At 40.0% G+C, this 13846-nt stretch overlaps 1 protein-coding gene across 3 annotated transcripts in view; it reads right to left on the bottom strand.

Moving 5' to 3' along the window:
* The window catches only part of ARID2 (AT-rich interaction domain 2), a 98439-nt gene that overhangs the window by 1674 nt on the left and 82919 nt on the right, over window positions 1-13846 (bottom strand). For all 3 annotated transcript variants that reach the window (XM_053405248.1, XM_053405250.1, XM_053405251.1), the window contains 5 exons: window positions 4873-5018; window positions 3796-3934; window positions 2510-2595; window positions 970-1093; window positions 796-887 (listed from right to left, as the gene is read on the bottom strand). In XM_053405248.1, coding sequence (XP_053261223.1) covers window positions 796-887; window positions 970-1093; window positions 2510-2595; window positions 3796-3934; window positions 4873-5018 — 587 coding nt within the window. The remainder of the gene's footprint in view (window positions 1-795; window positions 888-969; window positions 1094-2509; window positions 2596-3795; window positions 3935-4872; window positions 5019-13846) is intronic.

The raw sequence follows: 13846 nt of genomic DNA, 5'->3' as shown, positions 1-13846 counted from the left end.
TAGAAATTACCCAAAATGTCACAATACACATTGGGATGGATCCAGACTTAGTCATCCTTAGAGTAGGCCCCCTGAAATCAAATGGACTTAATTTAGTTATGATTAATTGTACCATTTATTTTTTTCCGTACAGGCTGATGCTGTAGATTGGAATAAAGATGCAGGGAGAGGAACATTATATGGCCAACATTATTGGCAGAAGGGTGAAAAAAGAAACAGATGGGTGGGTGCATGGGAGGAGATGAATCTGCAAGGCAAAATAGAAATTATGGGAAATGGGTGTAGCAGGTATCTTTTAAACATTTAAGAATCCCACTGGAAATCCTATTCCGGGACAATCATGCCCATTTACTGTGTCGGATGGTGGTAGATAGGTGAATGACAGGATATATTAGAGAACAGAGGAGGTGGAAAGGGGGGGATCACAGGGCATAATGCAATAAAATGTCTCTTCACTTCTAACAGAGGCTCAGGTCATAGTAACTCAGGGTTTTTTTACTGTTTATTTTACACCAGCTGCCTCTTTCCAAGCTCTTTTGAAAAGAACCATGAAGACTAAAAATGGAATTTAAATAGGGTACAAAAACCGAAGCACAGCAAAATCTTATGTTTGCAGAGTGAATCTGCCTATGTGTAGAAAACCATCTTGTAAACACTTTTTATCAGAAAAAGCAACAAATACAGAGGCCGCAGAAGCTCAAACATTATTGGCAGTAGTGAATATGAAGTAGTATAATATGAAGTAGTACGGGCATGTCAGTGAGATAAACAATTTTAAAGACATGATCTGCTTACCTGCGACCACATTCTGAATATTTACCAATATTTTTTAATATTAAGGCAGCTGTTAATCGGATGTGTTTAGTAATTGGTCCCTCTTTTTCATCCTTAGACAGAAAAGAAAATAGTATTAGAACAAGCCTGACAAGGAGACTTTCTTCCTGTTTAATCCATATGCTTGCTACTTACTGTGAAATCTCTGAAAACAAGGTTTCTTGATCCCCTTCTTAGTGCCATGAGGGCAGCACTAGGATGATTGACAATGGCCTTCTGTGCTCTGGGAGTGGAAGAAGCCCCTGCTGCATTTGGTGGCCTAAATGAGATTTTAAAAACAACAACAAAAGGAATTAAAAAGGGGCACAATAAATATTTCCTCCCTAGAAAAAGATTAAAATCAATATATTTCCTCCCAAAAGGCTAGTGCTTGATGCTGGTGGTTAAAAATATTACACTCCTCAATTGAAATCCCTGCTCAAATACGAACTCTTATGATCTAAAACAATCATATGTAATGATGATAATAATTTTATAATAATTTTATTATTTATATGCTGCCCATCTGACTGGGTTGCCCTAGCCACTCCTGGGCGGCTCCCAACAAAATATTTTAAAACACAATAAAACATCAACCATTTTTTAAAACATCCCGGAGACATAGAAAGTTATAATTCTCAAGTTGCTAATGTTGTTACAGACCCAGATTTTCCTTTTTAATATTCATTTTGCTACTGTGCAAACATATCAAATCTATTCAAATGTGATAAAGAAATTTTTTAATCCTTTGATAGCCATCCTTAGAATCATGTTAGGATCTTTCCCCCACACAGCTGCAGTGTGCAGTGGGTTCCACACGGAGCTCTGTGGCCTGTTTGTTTTCTCCCTTCCCTTCAGTATGCCTTGCAAATAAGTGCACCAGTGCCACCTAGAGAACGGGAGGTCTAGGCATGTCCCAATATCCCTGTCTCCTCCTCTATACCATCTCTAAAAGTGACATAAATAAAATGAGAAGAGAGGAGGATGAGATGGGAGATTAGGAAGCAGCCCACAAATCTTTCTGTAATAATTGGTCATGCTGCCAATGAGTGTGGCCCATGAGCTGAGGGGAGAAACAAGAGCTCTGCATGAGGAAGGATCAGAACTTTTCATGAAGATGAGAGAATTACAAAAGGAGACAATTTTGGTTCCCATTCAAAATGGGATGAACAGGAATAATGACTTATTCAACTGGCAGTTGAAATTGGAAGGGGGTATAGGTCACTGCTCTCTTTGCATAATCCCTAGTTTCTGTAACTGAGAGAGATTTTAAAAGGAATAGTAAGGATGTTGGGACCCTTCCACGACAAAGATATTTAGTGTTCGACTGCTAGAAAAATGCAAAATGGATAGACTCACGAGCAGACACTCCGTACAAATAACACAATCTTCAGTGTACTGTTTGGTGAGCTGTACACAGTATGTGCCAAGCAAAAAATACAGATTTGGTGAGCTACATGCCACCCATAAGCTGTCCCACCTCTGCCACCAAAGGATCAGAAGGAGATGAGGTATTAGACTGGTGATTGGCAATGCAACCTTGCTGCATCCCCAACAATGCAAGTGTTCATCCAGGAGAACTTTCAATCCTATGCATGCTAAACTGGGACACAGTTTCACTGAACACAGCTGAAATTCTGAGAAAACATGCATAGGATTCTGCTGCTAGATTAATAATGAAGCTCATGTCTCTTACTTTGTGGAAGGTTTTGAACTTCCTGCTTGTCCGTGGTCATCTTGTTTTAATCCTGCAAGAAGGGCATCTCTTGAGCAGTGCTTATCCTGTTTGAGAGAAAAAATAGTAATGTTAAATACATAACATAGACCCAGTAGAGAGAGAGTGGTGTATGTGTCTGTACATAAACATCTCATAAATTGACTGGTGAACATACACAAACACTGCAATTATGCACATTCACATTAGTGGGTGGAGACTCTGCACACTGGCCAGTCAATATGGAAAAATCAGCAACATCATATTGAAAAATGTGAATTTGAGACATTTTGTACACTGTGTTGTTATAATTCATTGCCTCATTATTGATTGAAGAATGAAATGCAATGAAGAAGGAAAACACCATTTGGATAAGCACTCTTCTAGCTACTGCACAGAAGCTAATAGAAAAACACCTGGAAAAGGTCAAACCTACAGCCCATTGATTAATGAGGTAGAAATATTTAGTGCATCATATTGGTCTCAGCCATTGTAAAAAAAATGTAATAAATATGAACAAGCTTTGATCATGTTTACAGGGAACTGAAAGCACAACATTATACATGACAACTCAGAAGTAAGTCTCATTGAGTTCAATGATGCTTACTCCTAGAAAAGTGAGTATCGGATATTGCAGTGGGTGGTTCACAACATTAAATTAGGAAGAACAACAAAACATCAGTAAAACAATTCATGGATAAGGATATAAACACAGCAGCATTAAAACCACTTCAAGAGGTTAAAATGCTTTCAAAGCCTGGGAAAATAAAATGGTATTTGCTCTGCATTTTATTACTATCAAATGCTATATATATATATGTGTGTGTGTGTATGTTGCGGTAAGACTTTTGGTTTGAAACTGACTGCAAGCCCCTGAATTAGAGCACCCTGTTGTTCTATAGCTGGGCCTTCTGCTGTCTCCCAATATAGTGCATAGAAAGAAGTTATTTCACCTCATGATGCACATGCTCCACCCCATCTATAAGCTATTAGAGGCTTATGCTGGCAAATTCTCTTCTCACAATTCCCCCTTCATCATCCCCCCCCCCCATCCACAATCTTAATTTACTGTAGTTCCTGAAGGCACTGAGCATGCTCAGATCACACTGGACTGCGTTTTCTGCGCTGTTTCTGAGCCTGTGATTCTTGGCATTAGAAGGAATGTGCATCACTTAATTTCTAACGTAGAATTTTTATATTTATATGAAAATAATGCCTTTCAAATTGCACATCAATACTGAGAAAAGGGATAGGAGACCAATTTCTACCTGCAAGTGGGTAATGAAGGAAAACCTTTGCCGCTGGAAAGGTTCACAGCCCTCCCATAAACACTGTCCAGGGTAGACGTCTTTTCCTCCATGTTCAGTTGCAGCGTGATAGAAAACCTGGGATGGCGTTTGAAACCACCTGGAAAATGTAATACATTTAAACTCAGACGAAGAAGGAATACGATTTTGCTAACAATTTTGTTGCCTGAGCAATCAACATGAATACTGAAAAATAAAAATGCAAGAAATGGCAAGTGTTAATTATTCAGAAGTTTGACTTACTATCGCTAAGGGTTGCTTGCTGCAAAAGAGTGTGCAATACAGTGGCACCTCGATTTTCAAACGTAATCCGTTCTGGAAGACCGTTCCGAGTTCTGAAATGTTTGAAAACTGAAAACTCAATAGCCTACAGCTAGACCTCAGGATCTTGCACTCAGTGGAAGTTGCGTGGCATGTTCGACTTCTGAGGCGTGTTTGAAAACTGAAGCATTTACTTCTGGGTTTACGGAGTTAGAAAACCGAAATGTTTGTCAACGGAGACGTTCGAAAACCGAGGTACCACTGAATTTATATGCAGCAGAAAGGAATGGATTTGTACCTTTTTAAAAAAGGTGATAAAGACCTCTTTCCTATGAAAGAGTTAAACATTTGTAAGACTGACCACTTGTGCAAACAGGTGCTTGAATGGTGCTAAAGATTCTGTTCAACCATTGACATTGAGGGTAAGGGAATAATGTATTTCAAATGAAGTTCCCTAAAACCAGTCACTAAGGGTATTGGCTCTCTCACTCTCCCAAAGATCATCTTCAGCTTTGTCTTCCATCTTCAGTTAAGTGCTTTCTCAAGGAACTCCCTAGCAAAATAAGACCTTAGTTTCCAGTGGTGGGAAAAGAACCGAGACAGGGATGCTTTTCTCTATTTCTCTATTAAAAAAAACCTTGTTTCCTCAGTTAGCTGACAGGTGAGCAGGTACTGATGGGAAACTTTAAAAAGGATGGGGGTTAACAACCACAAATATCATGTTGCATAAAACTAAACCTTTGTAATATATGGGTCAACTCAAAGAAAAACACTTACTTTTTACAGGATTGCCAGAGACACATGAAATTCTGTCCCGGTTTTTTCACTTGTTCTGTGTGCGAACTTGGTACAGTGAACACAGAAGGTGGCAAACTGACAGATGGGCCCTGGACTTGCATTGGTACGGGTGTGACAGGTGTGCTCTGTGGGAAAATTCAAAACAAGGAGCATTTAAATTCCTGCCTGATTATTGTTTATTGAACAATGCAAGATCTGATTTTCACGGAGCACACTTCCAGCGGCAATAGGTGAAACCATAGTGATCAGCAGTTTTGCTATTGACTGCATAGATAGATGGTACTCACTGTCTCTAAATAGTAAAATGAAATAAAGATTGGAGTACTCTTGAGCTATTTACAGACTTTCCCCAATATTCTATAGCAGCTCTATTTTTACGTTTCAGGTTCAACACAGAATTAGATACAGCTTTTAGGAAGCTTTCCAGATGGCAATCTTTCTCTATAGAGATAAAGTGATGGAGCAATTTAACATACTTGTATGAATTTGGCAACTTATCTTTTTTTCAGTCAGAGTAATTTAAAGGATTATCTTTAAAACCACCATGTATATTTGATTTTTTCCTTTCACTGCCTGTAACAAACGTTAAGTAAATTTTGAATGAGCAACTCTCAAGATTTGATCAACCTGTTCATTCTGTATATGCCACAACATGGGCACATATGATGTTGATATGTAATGGGGTTGTTTTAAGTATTTACCATAATGGCAGACCTTCACTTTTAAAGGGGGGGGGGGGAGTAACATACTCCATCTTTCATATACCGTTTTAAAATGAAGGTGAGATGTTTGAAATCTCTCCATCAGTGTTAACTTTAGCAAGTGAAACATTAGCATGCCAAATAAAACACCAAACTGGAATCCTTTTCCCCAACATCTGTGATACTTTCCACAATTTGTTTTTCGTTTTAATGAGAAACAGGTACCCACCCACCCTGCATTCTGAGGTTCCAGGACGATTATACCATGTAATTTATTTTTGTAAGACTGGTGCTTATATCAATATAGCCTCTTCAAAACACCAGTATTATCATCACCATCATCAAAATTTGTATACCACCCTACATCTGTAGATCTCAGGGTGGTTCACAGCATAAAAATACAAGAAGAAAAAACACAAAATACATAATAAGAACAAGGACAAAAACCAATCAAGCCAATACCCCACCCAACACATTTAAAGGGATCTAGGATGTTAGTCAGCCAAACAGTTAGCCTGTTTGAAGAGCAATGCTTTTGCCGGCAACTAAAAGTGTATAAAGAAGGCTCCAGCCAAACCTCCCTGGAAAGAGCATTCCACAAATGGGAAGCCACTGCAGAAAAGGCCCATTTCCTGCTGCTACTCTCCAGACCTCTCATGGAACAAGCACATGAAGAAGGGCCTCAGAAGAACACTGCAGGGTCCAGGTAGATCCATATGGAGAGAGGTAGTCCTATCAGTATTGTGGTGCAGATTCATTTAAGGAATTATAGGTCAAAGCCAGCACTTTGAATTGGGCCTGGTAACTAACTGGCAGCCAGTGCAGTTCACCCAGGACTGACACTATATGCTCAAGCCATGTTGCCGTGGTGAGCAGCCTGGCCACTGAATTTTGCACAAGCGGAAGTTCTCAAACTGTCCCTACGTATAATGTATTGCAGGAATATAACCAAAAGTTACCAGAGCATAGACAACAGTTATCTCAGTTTCTATTGCCCTTCAAAACCTCCTGAGACCTTCCTTCCCACATCCTCCTTTGTATCCTGGCCATCTTTAATCAGCAGACAAGGAGTTTCTGGAGCTGGTACTAGTCAGACTAAAAGGCTATAGCATGACTATAAGGTGGGGAAGGCTGTGGCACTGAGGCACACCAGAAAGTGGTTCAATGTCCACTGTTTCAGAAACATTGGGCAAGCAGAGGTTGGTATAGGAAAACAATTACCTGTATCTGACCAGCTTTTGCCATATAGTACATGGTAAACTATAGTCATATGAGTCCCCCCCTTAAATAAATGCAAAATATTTAGAATTCCAGCAAGTCCACCAGATCAGTTAAACAAACCATCATTAAAAGTAGTGAACTAGTGTAAGGCTGACCACAAGACCTTTTAAAAAGCACTCTGGGCTTATTTTTCTCAACATTTTCTATGAAGGAGCATAACCATGACCATACTATGCCTAGTAAAGGTAAAGGGACCCCTGACCATTAGGTCCAGTCGTGGCCGGCTCTCGGGTTGCGGCACTCATCTCGCTTTATTGGCCAAGGGAGCCGGCGTACAGCTTCCAGGTCATGTGGCCAGCATGATTAAGCCGCTTCTGGCGAACTAAAGCAGCGCACGGAAACGCCGTTTACCTTCCCGGCGGAGCGTTACCTATTTATCTACTTGCACTTCGATGTGCTTTCGAACTGCTAGGTTGGCAGGAGCAGGGACCGAGCAACGGGAGCTCACCCCGTTGTGGGGATTCGAACTGCCGACCTTCTGATCGGCAAGTCCTAGGCTCTGTGTTTTAACCCACAGATGCAAAAATTATAAAAGCCAAGTTTCAGTTGTATGCCTCCTGTAAAAAAAAAACACACCTAAAGATCAGCATAAGTTCAAAGACCTCTTCAAGAATGGTCTTACATAAATTAAGGAGAAACTGAACTAAATGCGAGGAGCACAGAGATAATTCAGACTGAAAAATGAATAGCCTGTGTGGCATGAATTTTATTTTTTTGCCTTACTGACAATAGATTACTGAAATTTAACTCTCAGTACATTCATGTTATTCAAAAGTGAATAACAGTCAAATGACAAGCTTAGTCACTCCATCTGGGAACTTCAATGGCTCCATACACAGCAACACATAATAGCTCCTGGAGCTATGCACCTGCTTTGCAGCAACTAGCCTGACCATATCAAGGTGAGGCTGCAGCCAATGGCTTTGGAGCTGCTTGAAGTTTTGCCAACTTGCTTTCCACAGAAGCCTATTTAAATAGGATGGATCAAGTAAGTGCTTATGAAGAAGGGGGAACTGGAAAAGGGAGCCTGAAAGTCGACATTTTTCAAGCCCCAGAATAAACCGATTTCTTACTTTTGGAAAACTGGCCCAATATCAAGCACTTCTATGATAAACCAATATGGGGAGGGAAGCATAGCTACACTTAACAGATGTTTCTGGAAAGTCAAATAAAACAAGCTTCCAGGTAAGTTAATACATAGCTCTCTCAATCACCAATCACAAAAGCAACGCCCTCAAAGGAAAAATACAGAAAGATAATAGAAAGCTAGAAATGATGCCAACTCCTTCTTGTCTCAAACTGCAGCAAATTAGTTGACCAGATGAAGCTACAAACATAACGCAAAACACTTTAACAATGTGCAATATTTGCAATCCATACTGTTGTTTTAAACAGCACACCAAGCTAGGTGTTTTTCCCATTTGCTAAAAATCCAACTGGGTTGAAATGCGCCATCTGCTTGTTGGTGTTGCTGAGGCGGTGTAATGTTTATTCAGTGCCCTCCATTTGCCAGGTGCTTTTCAGAGAACAAGAATTTTGCTAACTCTGCCCAAAACTGCTTAAGTAAGATGGACAGGATCAAGACAAAACGGAAGAAGCCACTCAGCTTTGGTTTACGACTGAGCAGAGCCTCTGACAAAGAACCAGGAAAAACGGCCATCAGATTTTTGTGAGGAGTCAATTTTACATCAGGGTCCATCAGCATGCTAATTTGCGTGCAATGTTGGTTATTCTCCCAATCTGGCCTTAATGCACTCTTCATGCCAAGGTTTATTTATTTTTTAGCTATCCCATTTGAAAAAGGAGACTCAATTATCCATTCCATCCCTTTAACGCCAATTCTCTCATGATGCTCAGGAATCTCTACATCTGGGATCTCTACTGAAAACTAGTGGCAGAGAGCCAATAAACTAAAAGGAAAACACACGGCTAAAGAGATTCATGCTTGTGAAATTGAGTTCCCTGCTCTTTCACGGCTTGAGCTGGAGCCCTGAAACCGTGAGCAGGCCAGTTGCATCTGCAAAGGATAAAATCAATGCTGCAGTAACCCAAATTGTTCTTAGACTAGATCATCCACAGCATATTTCTAAAGCACATGGCTTCTCCGATGGGAACTGTAGTTTAAGGGTAATGAAAATAGTAGCTCTGAGGAGTAAACAATGGTTCTTAGGATTCTTTGGGGAAGAAGTTATGTACTTTAAATATGCTTTGAAATGCATGGTCTATTACTGTTCTCCAATACAAGGTGTATGCACTGAAAGTTGGATTTGCATCTGCACGGGATACCAAGAAAAAGGTGGCCCCAAATCTCTTCTTATCACCTCAGCTGAGAAGCTGGCTGGGAAAAGAAAGGCGAACATGGTCCCAGCAGCAGCAGCAGCAGCAGCAGCATCTCACCAGTCTTCACATATACACAAAAATGTGCAGGTAATTAGATTACCATTACAATACAGTTTGTGGGTTAAAAAAAAAAGACTGTAAAGGCATTAAATCAAAATACATTACAGTTCCTAACTCACTCTTTGGGAATTTAGGGTACTGAATCATAAATGCAAACTGTCCTCGGAATACGCTGCTTCCTTCACAAGCCCATTTTGTATGATTCATTATTCAAATACATACTACACAGAAATGAAGCTATTATTTAAAGGTTACCATTAGTACAATTCAAAGTGCACATAAGCAAAATATACATAATTCAAATAGCAAGGATTTTGTGATAACTGGGAGCGTATATATTTATCTTAACACATTACATACACTGCAGCTTGAATCTGATATGGGAAAGCAGCCAATTCAAAAAACAACAATAAATATATGATAGCTTAACAGTAATGAAACTGATAATAAATAAGATTACTCTCACTCAAAGGACTAAACATTCTCTTTCCCCCCACCCCAAAATAATTTTTCATTTATCTTATCATTCAAAATATGTATTTTTAAAGCTTCAAATATGGCAAAGATAAATGTTAGGAATAAAGGAACCAATCTTTTGAGGTATTTTCACAAACTGCTCAACTCAAACAATGTAACTGCTGGTGACAGAAAAGGTGATTACTTCCCCATGATACCATACAAGGTACATATATTTTTAATTATAAGCACTCTAGTCCGGAGTGCAACTAATGTGAAATATATTACCTGACATTTTTATCCTTCCCATTTAACAAGAGGCTGAATTTTGGTCATCACAATAAATCACCCTATGAATCAGAACAGTAGTGGTTAAATCATATATAGGGCAGAATAGGAGATACACACAGTTCCCACTATCCAAACGCTTGCTATAGAAAAAGTCACTTATCCAAACATGAGGAATTAGTATCCACACCCCTGTATACACACCGCTAATCTGAACAGCCAAACCTGCATTTAGTACTGTAACCAAATATGCAGCCTTAAACAAGTGTTACCCTTTTCTGTTTTGCCAGAAAACATGATGGAAGGGGGAGAATGGGGGAGAGATTGAACAAGAAAGCATTTTCCCTCATTTGCAAGGTTTCAGATGGTTTTCGTGTGTGTGTGTGTGTGTGTGTGTGTGTGTGTGTGTGTGTGTCATTTTGGAGTCAAAATCCTTTGGTTAGAAACACATTAGAAAGTTCCTCATAGGAATAAATGGAAAAGTTGACTCTTTATGCAAACACTTGTCTTAACAAACAATTTCCTGAGAACGCATTGTGTTCAGATAGCAAGACCTGCGTGTGGTGGGTTATTTCCATCACTTAGTAAATGCAGTATCTTAAAACATAGTTCACAGAATGTTAGCAGAGATTAAAGAAACTGAAATACATACAGTAGTACCTTGGGTTAAGAACTTAATTCTTTCTGGAGGTCCGTTCTTAACCTGAAATACCACTTTAGTTAATGGGGCCTCCCGCTGCCGCTGCGCGATTTCTGTTCTCATCCTGAAGCAAAGTTCTTAACCCGAGGTACTATTTTTGGGTTAGCGGAGTCTGTAACCAGAAGCGTCTGTAACCCGAGGTACCACTGTAGTTTGATTGGTAGAATTTGTTATACAATTCAAACATCATCAAGATACACTATGTCCACAGTATTTCCCTGATCCACCAAGTCTGTAATTCCATCAAAAAAAGTAATCAGATTGGTCTGGTATGACTTATTTTTGAGAAACCCATGCTGGGTCTTAGTAATCATAGCATCCCTTTTCTAAATGCTCACAGACCGACTATTGAATTATCTGTTCCAGGACCTTCCCTGGTATCGATGGTTGGTAGCTACCTGGGTCTTCCTTCTTCACATTTGTGAAGATGGGGACAAGATTTGCCTGCCTCCAGGTTTAGCCCATCCATTTAGCAGAGTGAGGCTACCACCTCAGGCAGCTGATTCTGGATGTCATGAAAAGGCACCAAATATTTGTCATTTATTATTACTGCATTTTTACTGCCAGTGAAAGGGGACAGGTGGTTATAGATATTTTTTTTGCCTCATGTGTTAAAATAAGTTGAATGGCCTTGAATAGTACGCATCAATATTGTGGCAAAAGGAGCATCATTTGCAGTTTCACCTCAAACAGCAAAACGTCCTGGGCTGGCCCTGTCAAACATTGATTCCATGTATTCAAAATGAAAGAGTAGGAAAACTACATATAAAGCCCAACATATAAAAGATGCAAATTATCTTGAGATTCTTTATTCAAGAACTAAGCTTAAAAACAACCCCTTCTCACGCTGACAGGCTTGCAAGTCTGAGTGGTTTTAAATTTATCCATAGCTTTCGAGGATAAAAGGTGTTATAACCAAGACAGTGTCTGGAAACATATGCAAGTTTCTCAAATATAAGACAAAGAAGAAATACAATACTCTAGGTTACAAGGTCTTAAACGGCAGTGCCATGGTTAAAAAAAAAAAGTATTTTGAACTGCAGCCTGATCAAACTAGTTCGGTGTCATTGTATGTGGTCTGAGCTAAATGTTCGGCTCTATCCTTTATTTGCAAGTGAACTGATGTCCAGGAGAGGTCAATCTGCTCCAGAAATCTACAGTACATTAAAAACCAAAAGTCAGTCATAAGGGCAGCTTGGCCCATCTGTTCTCAAAGATATATTTCAGAAAAGCTGTGTTCCTCATCTAGATGGATGCCTTATGGTGCACTGAAGGCACATCAACATCTGCCCTTAAGAGAACTGTAGGACTACTTGGATACAAGCATAATGTACTCTATAGAATGAATGATTCTGTACAGAATCCAGTAAAAAAATTCACAGATTTCTGCAGCATTTAACAAGTGTGTATCCTTTGTCAATAAATGTAAAGAACGAATGTAACTAGAGCTCTATTGGATCCACAAATGGGCTTCCTGGTCTACAATCCCATTTCTAGCACTGCTAGAAAAAGACAACAAGTAGGACCTGATGGCAACAGCCCTTCCTTGCTATTGATCTTGCAACAACTGGTAGGTTTCATTGTGCTATCATGGCAAAGAGCCATTGATAGACCATCCTTTATGAACTTGCTTAGTGAATTCCATTAGTTAAATATCTGCTGTGTGAAGCAGTCCTTTGACTGTTCTGAATCTACTGCTAATGAAGTTCATCTTGAGAAAGGTGAATGGAAGAAGGTTCATAGAAGGACAGCCACTTATGCCCCTTGAAAAGCCTCTCCAGAGCATCAAGGTGTCTTGAACAATGCGACAAGGTCCAGGCGTCAATGCTGGACTCCTGCAGCCGCTCATACTCCATCCTATATTGGTCAGGACCACCTTCCCCAACCCACCAAACTGGGTATGTTTCGCCTGCTTGTATACCATCCCACATTGCTCAGGAGAGCTCCTCAACCCCCTAGGGATGCTTTTCTGTGGATCCAGGGAGCAGCAAGAGGGAGGAAGGGATTGAAATTTCATTCTGTAAATTCCCTTCTACTCGCTAGTCTTAGAATCCAAAACTACAAGTGCAATTCAACAGTGCTAAGCAGATTGTTCCATCAATGGAAGCATTTCTGCTTGCCAGCTGGAACAACCCCATCTCTCAATGCCCTCAGGGTTCTGGTAGTAATCCTGACCTCCCCCAGCAGATCTGGTGAGGCAGGAAGTAGTGCACTGGTGGGAAAAGTCTTGTTGCACTAGCAGGATTCATTGCTTCCACTAGCTTAACAACTTAATTAAATTCAGCCCTACTGTCTCTCCAAAGCCCAGCTCTGAAATGTGGGCAACAAAGACCATATCCTTTGTTGTTTTCACAATTTCCAGACCAAGTTCATGGCTTCTCATGTTAAAAAGGCTGTCAGGACACAGACCAGGAAAGACATCAGTTGGAGAGTTTGAAGGAGGACTGGGCTACATAGCCAAATGGTTTGATGCAGTGTCTCAGCTTCATACTGTCATAGGTTTGTTTTAGCATAATTGAGCTGAAAGTGTTAACAAGTTGCTCCTCAGCAAAAAAACAAAAACAAAAGAGCTTTGGAAAAATTAAACAATTCCCAAATGAATCTGTGAACAGAGTAGCCTGAATGCAAACATGTATAGAATATCCATGTTAATAGAGATCTGAATTATATTCGACTTTCTTGGCACCTGCACATTGGATGCCACATTTCTAAAAAGAGGCCCAAACCATACAGTAGTTATACATTTCAGGGGGTTTCAATTTCACGGGTGAGGGTATAGGCCCCATTAAAACATGGTGTTCATTCAATAGGGGAATGTCAGGTGGGCCACAGGAGTACATTTCCAATCCTCTACCTCACTGTTAACATACACCAATTTTGTGTGTTGCACTGGGTACCAGTACGTTTCCAGCCTAATTCAAAGTGTTTAACCTTTCAAAACTATAACTGGATTGGGGCTGTGTTATCTGAAGGACTGCCTTCATTCATTATAATCCTGCCCAAACACTTAGATTTGCTGCAGGGGTCCTTCTTTTGTGCCCACAGTCAATATCTGTTAGTTTTGGGAGTGCAAGGGGGAGATGGTCTTAATGGTGGCTCCAGCTGACTTTTTGCCCCTTATGTCGCA

This window comes from Podarcis raffonei, chromosome 10 (assembly GCF_027172205.1).
Source record: "Podarcis raffonei isolate rPodRaf1 chromosome 10, rPodRaf1.pri, whole genome shotgun sequence".
NCBI classification, from domain to species: Eukaryota; Metazoa; Chordata; class Lepidosauria; order Squamata; family Lacertidae; genus Podarcis; species Podarcis raffonei.
This window is presented reverse-complemented; position numbering and strand designations above follow the sequence as displayed.